The 22,543-nt window shown below is 35.2% G+C and overlaps 1 protein-coding gene across 19 annotated transcripts in view; it reads right to left on the reverse strand.

The window, feature by feature from the left end:
* Positions 1 to 22,543, reverse strand: part of SNCA (synuclein alpha) — a 111,637-nt gene that overhangs the window by 79,665 nt on the left and 9,429 nt on the right. For 13 of the 19 annotated variants that reach the window (XM_005555422.4, XM_015450650.3, XM_045392646.2 and 10 more), the window contains 2 exons: positions 21,781 to 21,822; positions 16,179 to 16,321 (listed from right to left, as the gene is read on the reverse strand). In XM_005555422.4, coding sequence (XP_005555479.2) covers positions 16,179 to 16,321; positions 21,781 to 21,822 — 185 coding nt within the window. Of the gene's footprint in view, positions 1 to 7,988; positions 8,122 to 16,178; positions 16,322 to 21,780; positions 21,823 to 22,543 lie in introns of those variants that run through there. The other 6 variants (XM_074040153.1, XM_045392649.3, XM_074040152.1 and 3 more) reach the window with 2 other exon arrangements.

Consider the following 22,543-nt stretch of genomic DNA (forward strand, 5'->3'; position numbering starts at 1 on the left):
TTCCAAATTCAGAGAGAAGCTCATAAAAGTTAACATAAAAAGCATGTTAAAAATCAATTTGTACAAGAAAAATATAGACATATAATCAAAGAAAAGGGAGAAGTACATAAAAAACACTAGATGAATGCAAATTTTCAAAGTCATATTTTACCAAATTTTAAAAATTAACTTTAAAAGAAGAATTAACCTTGGTGGCAGCAAAAGCCATGTCTGTGTGTCTGACTGATTTGGATTCAGTTAAAATCTTGGATAGAGAACACTTAAGTGAAAATATAGGGCAAAAATAATTCCATACAAAATACAATGAATAAATTGAGCAAAATTTGGCATATAACCAAATTCCAACGTTTTAAGGAAGGTATTAATTTCAAGCTAATATCCAAATTTTTCTGGCAAGAGAAAGGTGAGCATGATCCCTATGATAGTGGTTGCCATTACTTCTACTTTTGTGAGGCAGAATGGATGGGATAGCTCTAGGGCTCTTCTGATTTTATTCTATCAATTATAAGAGGTCTGAGAACAGGCAATGAAAAACGCTATGACCCTCAAGCCATCTAGCTCAAACAATTTCACTGGCATCTAGATCTGATATATTTTGGATTAGGGAAGAGTAAATACATGCAAAATTTGCGCGGAAAGTGAAGCTAATGGCCCTTCCACATAATTTTGCTGTAGGATATCAATGGATTCCCTGGTGCAGAGGAAGGATTGTTAAGCTAAAATGGCTTCAACCAGATCAAACATTAAAGTGGGCAGAATTTTTCAGTAGATTTGACTAGATGCTTCATTTACTATAAAGATCTGCCACACCCAAAATACCACCTGAAATTACGGTTTTCTAGTTAAATCAGTATAGACTATGGATAAAAGAAGTTACGAAGCCCACCCTCTTAATCTTGATCAATATTCAGAGATGACTACTCCGCATCATGAAAACTAATTTGTTTTTCACATTTTTCTCTGCTCCTAATGAAATCTTTTGGCTGAAGTGTTCTGAAGGAATAAATAAAGAAGCCTGGTGCCTCTCAGAGTTCCACATGGCTGATGAGTCTAGGCAGTGACAAAAGACACTGTACTCCTCAGCGTGCAACCTTTCTCTCCCTCTCATCTTCTTGCAATGGAACACTGCTACATTCCTTGCAGAGGAAACGTACTGTACATTTCATAGCTGTCATCTTGGCATAAAAGGCAGAGGGAGGGGGAAATTCTTCTTTTGGTCTGCCTAAGCATTTCACTTTATTTTTTATGTATCAATAACCATGAGAAAGTATTGAGTAAATTTGGATATAAAACACAGAACTTTGTTTTGGAAGACATTACCTTTCAAAGGAAATGTGTCGTGGAGAATGAGGAGCAAAGGGTCAATGTTTTCAAGAGCGATCGGAAGCTCCCTGCCTTGATATTCCTAATCTTCTTTCTGGCATCTTATGCTCACCAACTGCCTAAGGGTGGACGCATGTGGTTCTGCCCATCTGTCCAATTGTCATTCTAAATTATGTGGTTTACTAAGAAAATACTTAACATTATATGAATAATGTATAATTTTAAAACAGTAGTTTTTAAATCTTGAAGATTTATCTCATGAGTGAAAGGGTTGCTTTGTTCTTAAGGAGAAAATTAATTTATTTCCCATGTATCCATGTACAACAAATAGAGTTGTTATAAACATATGAGAAAATGAGCTATCATGATAAGTATACAGCATAGAGTTAAGTTCATTAGAATACCCTCATATTCTATAATATACTAAATTACTAACATGCAGTGAAATCATATGGAATTCTGAAGTAGTGAATTGTTTCCTTACTGTTTAACATATTCTTGCAGTTTGTGTTTTTAAAATTAAAATCAGTAATTCTGGGCAGTTAGTTATTTTTGAAGACAATGTCATTTATCTTTGCTTTCAGAAGGAAACAGTCTACATTTAACCAATAATTCATTTTCCACGTGTTAACTGAGCAGTGAAAATATGGTTGGCATGTCTGAAGAACAGGGAAAAAGGCAGTGTAGTTAGAGTGTAGTTGGAGGGTGGTATACAAGGAGAAAAGGGATAGGAAATAAGAAGTTACTGAGGGCCAGATAATGTAGGGCCTTTAAATCACAGTAAAGATTTGCATTTCATTCTATGTATGATAAGAGGTCACTGGATGGTTGGGAGCAGGGGAGATGTGGTCTGGTTTCTCTCTTAAAATAATTATTCTGACTGCTCAAGAATGGACTACGTTCAGTGTCTAAATGGAAGCAGGTAGATCAGTTTAAAGTCTAGGGAAGGAGTCCAGGTGAGAAATGATGAAGGCTGGCTTAGGGTGGTAACAGCAGAGAAGGGAAACATGGTAAGACTGGGGATATATTTTGAATTATAGTTTAGGTAAAATTATTAGCTTAAGGGTTAGATATAAAAGGTATGAAAGGAAAAGAATCAAGGATATGTATGGCATATCTGCAAATGCTATAAGATCAAAGTGAAATTTCAAATAGTGAAATTACTGTGTTTTGGCAGTTAGGGATAACTTTTTGGAGTTCTGGAGGCTTGGGCTGGACTTTTTTGCATGGATAAAATTCAGAGAGAAGACATAAAAGCCTTCTTAGTGGGAAGAAAGTTAAAAATGTGTATTTTATTAGATAATTGGGAAGTATTTTGAAGATACTTGTCTACCTAGAATGAAGAGTTTTGTTGAGTATTTGAGAGATATATGGCTGAAAAGAAAGATAGGCCAGATAAAACAAGGCCCTGAGTAACAAGAGTAGGTCTTGGGCCTTGATTCTATAGAAAGTGCAAAACCACTGCCTAACTTTGTATAACTAATCTGGCTAGAAATGTCCAGATTTCCAACACACTATATTAAAGGAAGTATTGCCAAAAACCATATTACGGATTCCAAAGATAGAGATCAATGTAGATGCATTTATAAAATGAATGAACTATGAGAAGACTAAGCAGACTTCTTAAAAAACACTACCATATATTTCATTACACACACACACACACACACACCATACCCTGAACATACCCTCCACTCCACATACACGCTTATATATACACGTTAGTGCTTTGCAGTTTGTTTTTATAAAGGCACCAATTAGTTTCTAATAAGAAAAAGAAATGTGTAAAGAAGAGAAGAAATTTCATTCTCTCCATGAAGAATAAACAAAAATATTTGTTAGATGTAATAAATACACATTTTTTTCTCAAATAGTTTCAGGATATTTATCACATGGAAAATGGGTACTTTGGGAAGATTTTCTCCTAAAGCCTTCATTTTTTATATACAGTGGGAATCCGAACAACCAATTTCTATTTACAGTTGCATTCTACTTCCAAAAACATACAACTATGACTCAATCCTTGTTACCTTTCAATAAACTGTTAAGTCCAAAAATATAACATTTTAAAATGTGAACCTAGGTATTTGGGATGATCAGCCATGCTAGTTACTGTTAAGAATAGTAGTATTTACTAATAAGATGATATTCAGAGATTATAAGGGAAGCACTAATGAATAAAAATGACCCAAACTATATATAAGGTCTTTGTTCATACCCAAAATAAACCCCTACACTGTGGATGGGGTTCTCTAACGACAGTAGAAGTAAACTGGCAGTTAAAAAGCGTATCAAAAACTGCACTTTTATTTTTTCCTGTGTATTGTCAGACAGGTTAACAAAAATATTAAAAAGTTATTTGTAAGCTTAGAGATTTTGGAATACTGTGTGTGGATAAAGTACATTAAAAAGAGAAAGGCAAAGTTTTAAGGATAAATGAAAATGAAAGCATGACAACTACTATGGTCAAAATTCATGTGATAAATCGTCATCACCAACGTGACAGTATTAAGTGGTGGGGCCTTGCAGCGGCAATAAAGTCATGGGGCAGAGCCCCGATTAGTGGAATTGGTAACATTATAAAAGGCCTTAAGGGAGTGAGATTGCCCTTTCTATCTCTTCACCATGTGAGAACACAGCATTTGACCCTCTGGAGGATACAGTAACAAGACACCGTCTTGGGAGTAGAGAACTGGCCCTCGCCAGACACTGAACCTGATGACAAATGCCTTGATCTTGGAGTTTCCAGCCTCCAGATCTATGAGAAATAAATTTCTGTTGTTTGTAAATTACCCACTCTCATGTATTGTGTTATAGCAGCACAAACAGATTAAGACAACAGCTTTCTCAGAGCCCAAAAGATTTATAACAGTAAGAATTTGCAAAGTCAAACAAGGAGTAAGGCCTCAAATGATCAGCTGTACTTGCTGAAAATGAAAGAGCAACTAAATCATTCAATTCACTTGGGCAATACAACCCATTATTCATCTAAAATTTTTGTTAATAATTTTCTGATTTACTGTCTAATAATACTAGATACCATACACCAATTACTCCTACAAATTTTTTTGTTAATAATTCTCTGTTTTGCTATTTAGTAATACTGGATACCAATACTGGATATCCAAAATGGTTTGATAGTTGGGAACAAAGGGGATAAAGGAAAGAAGTGTACTATAACCAGAATTTTTTGAAAAATAATGAGACTATAGGTACTATGATACTTCACTCAGAAAACCTTACTTCAAACTTAATGGAAAGAGAAAAAGATTGGGGAACAAGTCTTCAAGCATGGTCCATAATATTAATAGATAGATTCTGGCACATATTCATGATTGACAGCTAGATGTCAATGCCTAAAGCACAACAAATAGGTCTTAAATATCACTATATTTTTGATGATGCTTGGCACAGTATTTTTTTTTTTTTGAGATGGAGTCTCGCTCTGTCACCCAGGCTGGAGTGTATTGGCATGATCTCAGCTCACTGCAACCTCTGCCTTCCAGGATCAAGCAATTCTCCTGGTTCAGCGTCCTGAGTAGCTGGGATTACAGGCATTTGCCACCACACCTGGCTAATTTTTTTATTTTTAGTAGAGACAGTGTTTTTCCATGTTGGCCAGGCTGGTCTCAAACTCCTGACCTCAGGTGATCCACCTGCCTCGGCCTCCCAAAGTGCTGGGATTACGGGCATGAGCCACCGCGCCAGGCCGGTGTCATATTTTATACACAGCATGCATCAACAAAATGGATCAGATGGATGGGTGGACAAATGGGTAATTGAAAGAATAAATAGCAGAAATGATAACTAACTTTTAAGAGTCTATCAAGCTAAAATGACCTTCAAATTCGTTGAATGAATGCACGTGGGAACTGGGAACTTAAGAAGGAAAAGTAGCATAAATTACAATTGTGGCTAAAGCAGAAGAATACTTAGTTACATAAGTTTTAACCAGTGCAGAATATTATAATTACCATTTATGATGCTTTTTTTTATGAATCCAGTACATGCTTATTAAAGGGAATTGGATAAAATAAAAATAAGAAAGGAACACAATAATCCAGACTGTAATCTAGGACACAGAAATAGTTATTCAGTTGCAAAATTTCCTTAAGGACAATATAAGAGACAATTTTGTGCTTGTTGCCATGCTGGGGCAGTCTACTGGCATTAAAGAGGTAAGGTCCAGGGCTTGTAAACATCCTACAGTGAATGAGAGCTCTCCACAGCAAAGAATTACCCAGCCCAAAATGCAAAATGGGCTTCACTGAGAAAAATTGAGTATGTGGTGCATTTACTCCAGGTCTTTATACATACATACACAGCATACAGGTTTTTAAAAACAAAAATGTTATACTGTACAAACTGCTTTGTAATTTGTTCTTTTCACATACTGCAACAATAGCATCCTTCCACACCATTAATAACTATTCTACAACATTTTAATGGCTGTTCAGCAAACCACTGTATCGATCAACCACAATGCATTTAATGAGGTCCCTATTGTCAAACTTTTAGCACTTTTTTTCAACTTTGTATTATAATCAATTCTGTGATAAATGTCTTCATATTTAAACTTATGATCATTTAAATTCTTAGACATGAAACTGTTTGGTCAGAGCATGCATAATTTCAATGCTTTTAATAGACTTCCAACATGTCCTCAAAAATGACCTTTATTAGTTTATTCTCTGACCATATTGTTGCTGATTGATGGACATCTCTAACATAAAGTTGCTGAAAATATGAAACATCAGCTGAGGCACTGTGACCCTGGGAATTGGCTTGTCCCTTCCTAGCCCACGTCTTAGTAGAAGATGCAAGGGTTATTGTTGAATACATCTGCAGGTTAAAAACTATGTATCTATTCTAAATTCCAAGTGCCAGACCCTTTCATTATCTCTTCATTAGCAAAGTATAAAAAGAAAGAGGGAGAAGGGATTTTCAAGGAAGGTAATAAGAAGGAAAGTATTAGTGGAACATTAGAATTTGTCTTCTCCGGTCCTTCCTCTCTGGAGGCAACTGGGGCCTCGTGAGACTTGGTGTTTTCTGAAAGCAGGAAGGACTTGGGTCTTACTCCCTGGTGGGATGCAGCCTGAGGAGCGAGGCCTGCAGTCAGAGTGTGAGCAAACACTCATGCAGACGCGGGGGCTGACATACCAAGTTGGAGAATGTATGCCCACTTCCCGTCACCCCCATACACCCTGGTTCCCGAGAGTTCAGGCAGTTGTGGTAGGGGTTCTCAAGTTTCCCATGGCTCAGATTAGGCTTTGGATGGAAGTGAAGGCAGTGGCAGGCTGGGTGAAATATTGTGGACAGAGTTGGTGAGTGACAGGAGAGCATGTTATCCCTTTTAGACCCCTGAAGTTATCAGAGAGGATCAGCCAGGCACTTTTAGACTGTATGGTATATCATATTGTAGATTCACCCCAAGACATTCGTGGCTGTGCAGTACAAGTGCAGGATGAAAACCGGACTCTCTGAAGGGTAAGGATATTCCCATGCCTATCCTTCATCCTTTCCTCCTTTGCAGATAAACCATCCCACTTTCAAATGAACTTGGCAGGAGGGGGCTTTGAACTGTGCTTGGGGTTGTTTCTCCTCTGGAAATGCTTCCATTCTAAAAAGTTCTGGCACAGGAAATTAGCTCAAGGAAAAACTCTCTGCCCTCCTTCCCTTAATGGACCGTCCTGCCTTTGGATGCGAGTAAAAGGGGCTGAGATAATTCATCAGCCAATTTCACAGCTGCAATCTACTTAGACCTGTCCCCTTCCAGGTCACCAAGGATCTTTGTCAGCATTTGGTACAAAGCCTTATGTGAATGAAGATGGTCATTTCTTTGGTGTTGTCCCAAGAAATGTAATAGAAAATGACTATAAAAGAATGGATTCTGATACAGGATGCCGAGTCCTGATAATCTCTCTAAATGTCTTTCATCTAGGACCTAAAATCGGCCATTATTAAGAAAAAGAGTAAAAGATTGCAGGGGCCAGTTCCAATTAACCTGTGCCTAAATCTGTGTTCTACTAAACACCTAGAACTATTCTCCATGGGGTTGGTATCAAAGAGGCATTAGGAAAGATGGTAACTATTCCTCTTACATACAACATTAAGGACTCAGAGATTTGCTTCAGCTTAACAGATATACTTTTAAACTTTGTTCATTTCAATGTTTCCCAAAATTATTTGAGCAGAGAACCCATTCTAATTATACCATGTGCATAATACTCAATGGAACCACATGACTTTGGGGAAATCAGAGGAAAACTAATGGTGATTACATTTTATTTAGCTAAATAAAACGACATGTTCAGTGATGCTTTTCCCTCTTTGTGTTATACAATTTACTTACTTAATATCTTCAAAGAATATGGAAAAGATTTTCTATGATCATATATCAACACATTTCTTAGAGAAAATATAAGTTCTTAGCAACATATTATAAGTGTATAATGCACTACACTATTTTTAAATCTTTTGTCTGCATTATTTTATTTCATTCACACTCCAACCCTGGGCAGTTGACTGGCCAGTTACAGATGAGTAGCTATGGTTTAGAAAGGTTAAATGATTTGCCAGGGGTCTGGCAATGCATAATTGAATACATTGTCTTAAGATTCAAGCTATTATACACTGAAAGCATTTTGAACTCATTTAATTCAACATTTTTATTTCACAGATAAGAAAACTCATGCTCAGAGAGGGAAGATGATATCATCCAGTAGAGTGAGAGAGACAAGACCAACTCTCTGTTCCCTGAATTTGAGCCCATGTCCTCCACACCAAGCCATGTTTTCCCTGTATATGACCAAACAAAACGGTGCAGTTAAACCAGGAGCCCGCATGCACAGGAGGGCCAGCTGGCCATCACGCTGGATCAAACAGCAGATATAGACCATCTCTAGTAGAACACTTGTGAATTGCCTTTGTTTCAAACTCATAAATGTTAGTATATCTTTGTAGGACTACCGTGAAAGATGAATTGCCACTATAAGCAGTCATTAGTATGTAGTGGAGATTATCTTTTAAAGGTGCCTACTTTAGACGTGTCATAATATTAGAAATTAAGGATGAAGCATTTCTATCTATCTATGCTTTGTAGGACAATTACATTAATCCCAAAGCTATGTGACATAATTAGGAAGCACATGCCTCTTCCCATTTCCCTTAGCAATAACAAATAATACATACTCAATCCACTGAGCAAAAATTGGAGCCTCAAGGCAAAGCTGTATGTACAACCTCAGAAAATCTGTGTGGCATGAATACTGTAACATACACTGAAAGGGCTATTTTCAATTTTTCGATTTCGAGGATTCCCAATAACCAAATAGAAAAAAAGTATGTACACATGTGAATTGGAGACGACTTAATATTAAGGATTATCAGACTTATGTCACTCCATTGTAAGCATAGACGGTTAAAATCTATTTGATTTCATTAAATTAAAAGTGTACATTATTCATCACAATCCACAATGTAACTGAATTCATTCCTATGAACTGAATTCCAATTAGATTCATCATATTGTTGTTGTGAACACAAGAGAAAAGTAGGACAGTCCCACATCTAAGCAGGAAGATAAAATATATATTCATTCTTTCTTTCCATTTTTTCATTTACTTGTTAAATAAATAATCTTTTTATTCAACAAACATAGTTTCTGGCTCAGTATTCTTTGCATTAGTATTCACTATGGCATTAATAAGAATTAAATGCTACTTTGGAATTTTCACAAGTAACTGCTTAGTGATTCCAGAATCACCTGGTAGAGGGGGATATTTAAATTGCAATTTAAAAATCCAAATGTTGGAAAAAGTTTTAATACAGTTTCTTATAAAAAGTACTTCATATACGAGTTGACAAATTGTTCATTTTCTCCTTGTAGAAGAACAATCAAATTGATGAGATGTATCATCTAACTCTTGTATGCATAATTATATATTTGCATGAAAAACACAATTGGCATCTCATTTACCGTATTTCTGTAGCCTTGAATATCAAGTAAATATATTTTGTCCTAATTTTTAAATACTTTGAATAGTTTGAGAACCATAAGACCTCTTTTGACAATTTCCTCTTGATAAAGCAAATAGCATTATTAATGTCTCCCTGAAACTTAAAAACTAACAGCCTATGCGTGAAGGGGCAGAAAAGTCAAATTATTTCTTACTTTTTAGGAACAAACTGGTTGTTTATCATTGTAGTTGGAGACAAGACATACTGAATAATATATAAACACATCCTATTTATGCTTGTCACCTAAACATATAAATGCTATTTTTCCAAGTTTATTATCAAATTACAAAGTGGAAATATGGCTCAGATGGTAATAGAGGTAAAAACAAACCTAAGTCATGTAAGATGAGTAAGTCTAAAGATCTAATGTACAACACGAAGATTATTGTTAATAATATTGCAGTGCATACTGGAAATTTTTCATGAAAGTAGATTTTAGGTACTGCTCGTAAAAAAAAGAAAGGTAACCATATGATGATGGGTATGTTAATTTGCTTCAATGTAGGAATCACTTTTATATACATATGTGTATATATATGTATGTGTGTATATATATATATAAAGATAAGTATCTCAAAACATCATGCTGTACAACTTAAAACATATACAATTAAAAATAATTTTAAAATACACCTAAGTTTGAAGTCATCCTATGTTTAATAGTATCTCATTAATGAAACCAGCAAAATTATCATGCCATCTTTGCAAGTGAAGGAATACTACCAACAGACGTTAGCACATGCACAGTAAAAATGGGTTCATAAAAGTGTGGTCGTTGCTCTCACATTGCAGTTCACAGAATTTTAAGCTATGTTAAACATTTATGAAGGAACAAGGGAAGTGCACGAAAATGATTTAAACCTATTTGTTGGTGTACCGTGATGCAGTTCTATCCCACTCATCCTATAATACATTTCTTTGACAAACAAAACTATAATCACAATCAGTTCTTTGAATATTAAAATTCTATGTATAGTCATGTATATGTTGTGCGGTTGTAATGCTTACAGACTATTAACCACTGATTCTAAGATGTGGGTGGAAGTATTTGTCTCTACATCTAAACAGCTAAAATATCATGGCTACTATCTGCGTGTATGTGTGAGGTAATATCAGTCTACTGACAAAGACACAATTTAATGTATCATATTTATTGACAGCATCAACCTCTCTCATTTCTAAGATAAATCTCCTTTTTTTCATGATGGATGTATACTTGTTACAAACCATATTGTTCTCAGAGACCACAGCTGCTCCTTTTTTCCAAGGGTAAATATGTCAGTCTCCCGGCCTGAACTGCCCATTTCTTATGTGTTACTCAGTTTTGTATTCCTCATGGTGCCTAGCTGAGTGTCTGGCACGTATTAAGTACTCAGTTAATGATTTTTAATGAAAACATAGCAGTAAGCCTGTTTTCCTTATAAATTTATACATAATTACAGACTACTTTCCCACCTAGAACCTTACAGCATTAAGGGTCATTATAATTCGTTATTCATCCATCTTGAACCCAGTGAAATTTTGTCAGATACAAAGAAAGTCCATAGTAATTGTGTTTCTAAGTGAGGACAGTTTATGTACCATTAGTGGACTCTCATATGAGTAAAAAGATAACAACTTTTACATACCACATTGCAAAATGTTACTGTTACATATCTTTAGAAACAAATAAATCTAAAATTTTTCTTTAATAATCACACTATGCTTTAATCTAAGATTATAGTGCCAGTAATAGTATATGCCACTCCAAACACAAATACAAATCAAGCAATTCACTGTGCCTCAAAGCTTTTAATTTAGGTCTAAATATATCTAACAGTCATCTGGTTATCTTCTGAAGTCAAGCACAAGGACAAGAATCAAACTCCTAATTATTTGAGGCAATGTATTATATTAATCATTATTAGACACTTAAGGGGAAAGTGTACTATAAATTAAAATATTTCTCCAGTCCTGACATCTTTTATTACTACCTTGTTATAAAATTATTTTAAGATTGTGCCTATGACCTGTGTGTGCTTCTTCAAAGAAATCTGAAAGGTTGCCTGTGACCTGTGCTTGTTTGTGAAATCAGCATTAAATGATTCAGCTGATGGCAGCATACATCATCTGATTAATCATTTAATCAGAGGGTCCATAACACTCAAGCATTTAAAAATAAATTTGCATGAAGTCCAACATGACAGCTGTAGTAAGTTCAAAGGAAGTGAGTAAAAGAATGCTTAGATATTATAGTTCATGATGTCAAATCTGGCATTTTAAATCCTGCTTTTGTTTTATTCATCTACCACACAACTGGCTAGCTATCCTTTTATGAATTAAGTCAGGATTATTACAGAATATACACACGTTAATCCATTTGAATCCAGATTTTTAAAAAACTGTTTATAATCTATTGATCCAATTTTTCCAAAATGGCATTTTTTTTTTTTTTTTTTTTTTTTTTTTTTTTTTGAGACGGAGTCTCGCTCTGTCGCCCAGGCTGGAGTGCAGTGGCGCGATCTCGGCTCACTGCAAGCTCCGCCTCCCGGTTTCACGCCATTCTCCTGCCTCAGCCTCCCGAGTAGCTGGGACTACAGGCGCCCACAACCGCGCCCGGCTAATTTTTTGTATTTTTAGTAGAGACGGGGTTTCACCGTGGTCTCGATCTCCTGACCTTGTGATCCGCCCGCCTCGGCCTCCCAAAGTGCTGGGATTACAGGCGTGAGCCACCGCGCCCGGCTCAAAATGGCATTGTTTAGGAACTTCATTCTGATTTTGAACAACAATAAATAACATTGCTGAACCTGGATGTTTTCAGTACCTGAGGCAACAGATATTTCAAGCTTATTTCTTGCATGAAAACTACTAATCATCATGTAGATAAGTCAGTGTCTAAATGGGATACGATAATGAAGCTGACTGCTGTATTATTTGTCAGGCAGTGGCTTCACAGTTTATTTAGGCCTTTTGCTCTCTAAAACTCCAGAAAATTATAAAAATATAAAAACTTCAGGACCCAACTCTTTTAGAGCATTCCATGTGGCATGAAAGAAATGCTCATTAGTTCAGCAAGGATTTATTTGAGCACCAGCCACATGCAAGACACTGTTGAGGAGCTGGGATAGACCAAGTGTTCTGGTGGCCAGCTCCACACTGCACACGTAGTAGCACCACAGAATAATGCTGATCCAAGTCACTTTCTTTGTACAATATTCTTAGAACAAGCAGATGTTTCTTCCTCAATAGAAGTAGGAAATATAAATTTTCTCTATATAACATCACTGTTGCTTTGCACTTAAAATTTCTGCCAGTGCACTTTTAACCTGTTTTTACTCTGCCAATAAAAGGTATGAACTTCAAGAAATGAATTATATGACTGATAACTTCTTATGTGTACATGAGTAAAATATAGATCAAAAGATCTATTATTCTAATTCTAATTCTATTCTAATTCTAATTCTAAACACAAGAGTTAATATTGTTCTGTAAAACAAATTCTTATAATTCAAGATAACTCATTTGTCCTTTAACTAGTCTTATACTCAGAAATTATTAATAAGGGCAGCTATATTCATATGATCAAATTCACAAAACAGGTATCTTCTTTGATTTACTCTTGATTTATTGGTTGTTCAGAATTACGTAATTTAATTTCCCCATATTTGTGAAGGGAGAGGAAAATTTCCCCCTCATCAACTAGAGGGTGATGGGCCAAATACCCTCAAAGGGCATGAAAGGTTAAAACCGGTGCCATTACTCCCTTTCAGTGTTCCTGATCTTAAAGTACGGCCATTAATCCACTTCTACAAGCTAGACATCTGGTATCCCTAATTGTCACATCCCTCTTCCTCCAAGTTTCTGGCACAGTGTGAGTAAACATTCTTTCTTGAATGATGAATGAGTGTCTCAATGTGGTCATTAATAAGCATTTCAAGCAAAAAGATTTTGCTTATTTCTAGTTGCCAGGGTCATTTTGATCAGAGTTTAAAAAATGAAATAAATTATTTCAAATATCATAATGAACAAATTAAATACTTTCATTGAAACTATCCAGACTTTTTAGCATCCCATAGATGTGGCCACAATTGCAGACGTTTATTAGAGTACTCTCTGAATTATTTTAGAAACTCAGAACTTTATTGCTAAATTAGACTTCAACAATTTTCTAGTAGAGCTTCCTCATTATATGAGAAAGACTTTTAGGAGATCTGCAAAAGGTTATCCAGTCAGGTGGTGTATGAGCAGAGATGAAGACTAGCCATTTTCACTCTCAGTCCAATGTTTATTTCCACAACTATGCTGCAATTTCTAGGTTTTATGACTTCATTTTCATATTAGAAATCAATAAGATACTCTAGTACCTATAAGGGAAATATCTCCAAATGATTAATTTTGTCACATCATTTAGATTTCTGCTTTAAATATTAAAATAAATAGCAGTATTTTTAGATGGGTGGAAAGCAAACCCAGTTTTGTAAAAGATTAAGCACTTTCATGCTTCATTTGCAATTTATATTGTATGCGTTAAATGCAGGTGAATAAAGAAAGGATGGTACATGTTTCCCTGTTGCTTAATATTCTGAAGCAATAAAATTCTCTAGTTAAATCTAGTTGTCCATAACTGAATGTATAAAGACCCAAAGGAAGGTAAGTTTTGAGGAAATGCTTGGGGAAGTGATATAGTGGCTGGAAAAGTACTATTGGTGTCCAGTCTATTCCAAATGACTGTACAATCTTGGACTACCCACTTCCTCTGTTGATTTCAGTTTCCTCATCTGTACAATCAGAAGATTGATCTGAACAGAGGGTCTGTCAGTGGACTTCCCATTAAGCCCTTTGATGTGTGTATGTGAGGACACATTTTTCTGAAGCTAAGAGGGTCCATAGCTTCTATTAGATTGTGAAAAGGGTCTGAGACACAAAACTGGTTAATTGCCTGTGTACTATTTTAATCTGAGGTCCCTCTTAACTTGTGAAATCTTACAGAGCTATAAATAGAATTATAATTTTAGGTGGAAACCAGGAATTAATATAATTATTATCCCTAATAAGATTATTTGAAAAGCATATTTTGTACAAAAGGGTATCACCATGACCAACCATGCATTCAAGCATTAGCTGAAGAACTTCACTAGAAGCCCAGTCAGGATTTGCCATAATTACATCCATTGCACCAGACACTAGACATGTAACTTCATGTAGTAAATCTAAATATATCACAGATATTTTTGTTCTGCCTTTTTATTATCAGTGTTTTAATGGGCTATCAAGGTAAGGCTGCTACTTAGTATTACATGAAGTGGAAACAACCCAGAATAGTTTGCCAGCAAATAAAACTTCTTTCTCACAATTTTGAAGAGATTCATCCAAAATCATTTTGATTTTAACTTTTGGATAACTGAATAGCACTGTTCTTATACTAAGGATATGATTATAAAAGACCCATGAATAAAAGTTGTTCTGCTTACTCACTTATTTCCTTCCTTTCTTCCCTTCTTAATAAACATATGCTAATTGTCTACTCTAAGTTGGAAACTCTCCCAGACACTTGTGAAATATCAGTGAACAAAATAAATATATTTCACTCTCATGGTGCCTACATAATAGAAGGGAGAAATAAAATTTAAAAAATACATTAAAGTAAGCAAATTATTTATTATATTTAAAGGTGAAGAACACTTTGGCAAAGAAAGAAAGAAAAACAAAGGAAGGAAGGAAGGAAGGAAGGAAAGAAGGAAGGAAGGGAAAGAGAAAGAGGAAGGAAGGAAGGAAGGAAGGAAGAAAGAGAAAGAAAGAAAGAAAGAAAGAAAGAAAGAAAGAAAGAAAGGAAGGAAGGAAGGAAGGAAGGAAGGAAGGAAGGAAGGAAGGAAGGAAGAAAGAAAGAAAGAAAGAGAAAGAAAGGAAGGAAGGAAAAGAGAGAAGGAAGAAGGAAGGAAGGAAGGAAAAAAGAAAGAAAGAAAAAGGAAGGAAGAAGGAAGGAAGGAAGGAAGGTAGGAAGGAAGGAGAAAGAAAGAGTAGGGAGACTGAGAATACCAGAGGTGAGAAGAATGGCTCCAATTTTATATAGATTAAGGCAGGCCTCCCCAGTAATGTGTCAGGGCAAGGGTATGCTTGATTTATTCAAGAAATAGCAAGGAGACAGGGAAAAAGCAAAAATCATTTTGCTGTTGTAGTGGTGACATTTGTAAAATTTCATCATTGTTGACACCTCATACCGTATTAGTTTCATATTTAAAATGAAAGTTATAGTATCTTTGGTATAATCTTATTTGTGCCCCATGTTTGTCAAAAAAATTCAGTCAAAATTCTTCTCAGAATTTTAAAATCTACCTCAAAACTATGATCTCTGGTTGGTATATATTTTAAACCTCTTAGTTCTCACAAACATGTATTTGGCAATGAACTGTTATGTAATATGCAAATATGCCATTTAATAAGAGATGATGTCACTATAAAGAAATCAAGTAAAAGAATTTTATTTTGGAAATTAAGAAATTAGGCACAAAGAGATTTGTTATTCCAAGGAAGAGAAATTCCAAGACTTATAGTTAACATGAAAGTCCTCATTCTTTTTGAAATGTCACTGTTCCTTTGACATTTTGCTACATTTTTTATTTCATTAACTTTCTTCTAGAAATTGAAACAATCATGATAATTATAAAATTTGCATGGCATTTATCTGGGTTAATGCCTGAAACAAGCAAGACCAATATAAAGGTAGCACATTTTCACAAGGGGAGGGTCAGGTAGCTGTTCCTCACAGTAAGTGTCCTGCTCCTGCCTCCAGGCCTCACATGAAAATGAACCATAATCTCACCAGCTTATAAATGTAGCACAAAATGTACACACCGTACCTTGCCCAACTGGTCCTTTTTGATGAAGCCAGTGGCTGCTGCAATGTTCCCTGCTCCCTCCACTGTCTTCTGGGCTACTGCTGTCACACCCGTCACCACCGCTCCTCCAACATTTGTCACTTGCTCTTTGGTCTTCTCAGCCACTGGTACAAATCAAGAGCAACAACAGATTAAAGGGTGGTGGAATAACAGTGACTTAAAATCATTCCACTTCCACTAGCCATCGACTTCCATACACCTGTATCTACACATGCCATAGACAACTGAGGGGTCAGAAGAAACAAGCAACCAAGGTGTCCAAGTGAGCGTGGCTCAACCAAACATTGAATCTCGGCTAAGATATTTTTGTTAAAGTCATGCAGTATTAAAAAGTGCTTCAAGTTTAATGATCCAGAATGTAAAGCCATGAGTGATTTGGATTTGTTTTATACTAAGGAAAGCAATTCTTACAGGTGCAGTTATAGTTGAACCAGACTCAACATGAGTATTTCTTTATTTCAATTCAGTGCCAATCCTTTGAGCTCACTCAGCAAGTTCATTTCCACCACACATTCTAAACAACACAATACATACTTGTATTTATTTATTTATTCATTCATTCATTCATTCATTCATTCATTCATTCATTCATTCATTTGAGATAGAGTTTCACTCTTGTTGCCCAGGCTGGAGTGCAATGGCACAATCTCAGCTCACTGCAATCCCCACCTCCTGAGTTCAAGCTATTCTCCTGCCGCAGTCTCCTGAGTAGCTGGGATTACAGGTGCCCATAACCATGCCTGGCTAATTTTTTTTGTATTTTTAGTAGAAACAGGGTTTCACCATGTTGGCCAGGCTGGTCTCGAACTCCTAACCTCAGGTGGTTCACCTGCCTCGGCCTCCCAAAGTGCTGGGACTACAGGCATGACCCACCGCACCCAGCCCATACTTCTTATCTGTGTGTTCAGACACGGTATTATCACATATGTATGAATGACAGCATAAGAAATGGTTTTGAAGGAACTTGGATCTTTTTATAGAACTTCAGGTAGTGAAACATAGGGTTCTTAAAAGCTAACTTGCAGTAATTTTAATAGGAGCAAAGGAGCTGGACAGTATGAAAATGAAGAGGCTATTGAGCACCCTTAAAATTCGTTTTCACAAAACAAAATGTGATACGGTCATTCAGTAGGTTTATTACAATAAGTTAACATTTTTGAGAAGACAGTGTAAACAGTTTGAATTGAGTTTATAGGCAGAAATTTAATTTCATGTCAAAAATTTTCTTGTTCAGTGAAATAAGCCAGAAACAGAAAGGCAAACACAACATAATCTCACTCATGTGGAATCTAAAGAAAAAAAAAAAAAGTTGGTATCATAGAAGCAGAGAGGAGAACAGTGGAGGAGAGTGGAGGATGGGGACACTCATCTAAGGAAATGAAGGCACATTTTCTTGATATGATTTGTACTCCCCAGATAAGCCTCAGTCTGAGAGGAGTTACACCATGTCAGCTCTTTCGTGCTAGTCACATGATTATTGTATAGGTTTCATCTCACCAGTTGAAGAAGCCAATAGTTAAATGGTGTGGACAAAGCAATTCATTTTCAAATAGACTATGTAAGTCACAGAAGCTAAGGGGCCTGTAAGGACAAGAGGCTTTCTCCTTAGTTCAGGCAATGTGGGGAAGCCTGACATAGCCACACAGCCCAAGACCAGAAAGGGTCCACAGTATTGTTGCTCCCTACTTGTCTTTTAGGCTAGAATTTTGTACAACTACCTACCAACTCCGTGCCATTTCTAAGGATATGGCTGATGTCTCCTTAAGAGTAAGAGCTATTTACAATTCAAAGTTCGATTTAAATGCCAGTGAAAAGCTGTACTGAAAATTTTATGTTTTAAAACATTTCTGAAATGTTGATCCTTTAAAAATAGTCAATTATGTGTTTCAAGTTGTCATTTTTTTCGTTTTCAAGGACGAGAATTGAAAATTTTGCTTCAAATGAACATTTTCTTGTTATAAAATCTTGAAGCAAGATTAAAAATAGGTTTTGAATTTTTTACAGATCCAGCCATAAATTTTATAATATCTAGATAACCTTTTATAGATGTATAAATTTTAATCTAGTTTTAATGCAATACACTGCACAGTAAAATGTACTCTGCACATTATTATAATTTCACTCTTTTATTATTATAATAATAAATAAAATGGTTACATGACAAAATAACAGAGTATACAGGTAGCAATCATCGACACATTTAAAAACATTTCTGTAGAACTGGTTTCTCTAGTAGGGTCTCTGCTGACCTTGAACCTCTATTTTTCCCCCGAGGGCCTTCCACACTATTTCTCTACTCACTGACATTCCAAACGAACAGTGACAAAACAAAAGGAAAAGAGACATACTCATATTAGTACATTTTGAGTCTAGCAAATGGTATTTGTTTTTCAGCAACTGAGTTTTTTGAAATCAGGGATTCTACTTTATTTTTCTTTATATTATTTTATAGTAGATAAATAATTTAGAATATACTAAAATGAATTTAGTATCTCTCTCTAATATCTGCATTAATATAAGTAATAGGTTTATATTTGACTTTAACTAAGTTAAAAATAAAAATCCAAAAAGGAAATGTGATACCAACTTTTAGAATAGATATAGCAAAATCTAATCTTTGACATTAAACAAAATTATAAAATTAAGAATATCTAGTTTTGAATTGTTATACAAATGATAGATTTAAAGAAAATAAATTTAAAACAATTTACTAAGGAAATTTAGATCATAACATGTTGAAAATTAGTTTTGTTCATTATGATGTAATAAATTTACAAGAATCAAAACCTTCAGAAAATCTCCAGTGTCAGAAATTTCTTTATACTACACTTGCATGAAAAATAAGTAACTTTATATCATAGTTTATTTTTAAAGTACCTTAAAAACATATCATTCAGTAAGTTTAATTAAATACATTTTCATATATGATGCATTAAGTTGATAACTGAAATAATTTCCCGAGATCAAAGAGCTAGGATTTAAGTTGGTGGATTTTTCATTGATATTATCTAACTAGGATAATTTGTTTTCCTTGAACTTTGTAGGTAGAAAGCTCCCAGCCCAAGTTTACTGAAGTCTATATTTCTCCCCCGCCCCCTTGAAAAGAAATCTAATGGGATGAATTTGGGGGAAATTGTTTATTTAATATTAGAAGTTAATATTAGGTACTATGTAATAGTTTCTTGTTTCCCTGCATTAAGACTTGTAACAAGAACAATTAACAATTAGTTAGCACTTAATATGTACCCATAGCAAACATTTTACATCAGGTAAAATATGCAAATTATTCTCTCTTTAACCACTGAAGTAATTGTCTTATTTCTTCTCATAATTAGACTTAAGAACTTTATATTAAATAACCCTATTCAAAAAATTAATTCATTTATCTGATGTGGGAGAGGAATGATTATGATAGCAGCTGATTTATCCCAATGTGTTTCTCATAGCCATACTAGTTATGACAGCATTTTTGGTACTTCACTACTGCCAGGGTGGTTCATGGGTGTAATGGTTGTAAATATTGCCCATGCTGAAATCACCATGTCGTTACTGCTTAGCAACATTTCCCATAGTTTTCTGTAGAACACTAGTTTCATTCAACCCTAATAACTAATGGAGAAAGGTTTCAATAATCAAAAAGTTTGAATAACCTTGATTTTAACTATGTAATGCAAATTTCTTTACTGTAGGACATCTCAGATTCCTTAATATACCAAAGAGAAAATAAAATATGCAGAATCTCCCAACATTGTACAATGTTGGAAACTTAGGATTGTGGGCCACTGTCCTTTAGAAAACATTTTATAAAATGTTGTTTAATTGTACAAACTTCAGTCTCTCTCTCTCTCTCATACACACAGAGAGAGAGAGAGAGAGAGAGAGAGAGAGAGAGAGAGAAAGAGAGAGAGAGAGAGAGAGAGAGAGAGAGAGATGTGTTTACATTTTGGCATTCTGGAGAAGACTGAAAAAATGCAGTCCATCTCCAGTCTCCATTAGATCATTAGGTGACAGTAGTAGTTGGGTTTTTAAAATTTTTACCACTGACTCCAAAACTTGGTACATGGCCTTCTGCTTTCTAAACCTCATGGGTTCTTCCTCAACTACTAAATGGAACACCATTCATCTAGACTGACCCTCTTCAGATAGTAGAGTCTCCACCTGTCTGCTATCTAGTTATTATTATAATAATGCTTCACAATATCATATTTATAGGAGGTCCCTAGAAGGCAACATAGTCCATTTACTTATCTAGTTCTCTGTTGGATTGCAACAGAGCCCATTAAAGGTGCATAATTAACTTCTAACAGAACTAGTTTCAAAGGAGTCTGCTTTATTTTTACACTCCCATTTTTAAATCAAAAGTATTCATTTAAAAAATATTTTTCTACGCTAGTTGTAAAAATGTTGCACAAGAAAGTTCACTGTAAAGCAAGAAGTAACACTTATAAATATATATATTGTTTGCTTTTTGTTTTCCAGATGCTTTGTGTACACTAATTCAATGAATTATTTTATAGACGAGGAAGCTAAATCATACAGAGGTGAAGACTCTTGCAAAAAAAACCACACAGCTGGTAAAGAGTAAGTAACAAGTTGAACCAAGAAGAACTGACTCCTGTGTTTTTAGTCCTAACCACAGCACTGTATTAAGATTCCCATATCATTTTTCTCCTTTCCATTTTAGAAGTCATTGATAGGAACATTTTGTTTTTATAGGCACTATTGTGTTTAATGCTATAATTTAATTTTCATATAAATTATATTTCTGATTATATCTTTTGTTTCACCACACCTGCCAGGAAATGTGGAGTACTTACAACAGGAAACTTAATTACAGCAAGTCTATGGGCTTTTAATTTGTAAATTTTGGTTCCCTTTTGATTTTTCTATTTCTGGCACTCTCATCCTCATCTTCCTCATCATCTGATGATGATTATCATCATTTTCATCATTTTTGATATTTCTTGATTGTAGACCTAATTGACTTATTCAAATTTTTGGTAAATTTAGGCCAAATGAATTATATAATCAGAAATATGATAATTGCACAATAATATCAGTACAAATAGCTATACCATAACAATACAAATATAAATACAATAAACAATTTACTGACTGTCCAAGGGTGTTTCCTGAAACGTACTCTGAATTATCAAAGAAATATTATAATCAATGTAACTTAAGGTCAAAATATTTTATCGTAATCAACAGAAATTTTACTCTATTTAAAAAAAAATAATGGCTATTTCACATTGTATTTTTGTCAGCAGTTTGTCAATACATTTTTGGTCAGAATATTTGAATGCCCAATTACTATAAATTAAACATAGCTTATCAATTCAAAGCCATCATTATTCTTGGCAAGTAACTATATTTTTTATTTATTTATAATCGATATTTACCTATTTAAAAATACTCTATAAATAATTCAGTTTGAATAAGACTGATATGCTCTTAGAATGCTCAGTGATTGTTTTATAGTGTCATTCGGAATGCTGAATACTGGGCCACACTAATCACTAGATACTTCATCGTCTTTGGATCTAAGCCCAGTGGAGCTTACCTGTTGCCACACCGTGCACCACTCCCTCCTTGGTTTTGGAGCCTACAAAAACGAACACATTCAAGACATAAGTCTCAAACTAGCCTTAAATTGCTGATTAGCTAGTTTTCAACACAACTAATTTAAAAACTCAGTCTTCAGAAGTCTATAGATTATTACATCTTCAGGGAAAAAAAAAAAAAAAATATATATATATATATATCCTAAATCTAAAAGAAGGAACTTCAGTAACCACCACAATAAATAGAAGAAAGCCAAGCTAACAGGAGGTCATCTCCAATTAAGATTTTAGCACAAAATAATAACTTTATCCCCTTTGTTCCCACATCACATACGAATTTACAGAGGAGAAAAAAGAATGAGATTACACTGGGGCTTGGTGGGAAGATAATTTTGAAATCAGAGCTGTAGAAGCTTTTTTCTTTTCTCTCTCTCTCTTTCTTTCTTTTTTTTTTTTTTTTAAGACGGAGTCTCGCCCTGTCGCCCAGGCTGGAGTGCAGTGGCCGGATCTCGGCTCACTGCAAGCTCTGCCTCCCGGGTTCACGCCATTCTCCTGCCTCAGCCTCCCGAGTAGCTGGGACTACAGGCGCCCACCACCACACCCCGCTAATTTTTTTGTATTTCTTTAGTAGAGACGGGGGTTTCACCATGTTAGCCAGGATGGTCTCGATCTCCCGACCTTGTGATCTGCCCGCTTCGGCCTCCCAAAGTGCTGGGATTACAGGCTTGAGCCACTCTGCCCAGCCAGAAGCTTTAAAAATAC

Source organism: Macaca fascicularis, chromosome 5 (assembly GCF_037993035.2).
Source record: "Macaca fascicularis isolate 582-1 chromosome 5, T2T-MFA8v1.1".
Taxonomy (NCBI): Eukaryota; Metazoa; Chordata; class Mammalia; order Primates; family Cercopithecidae; genus Macaca; species Macaca fascicularis.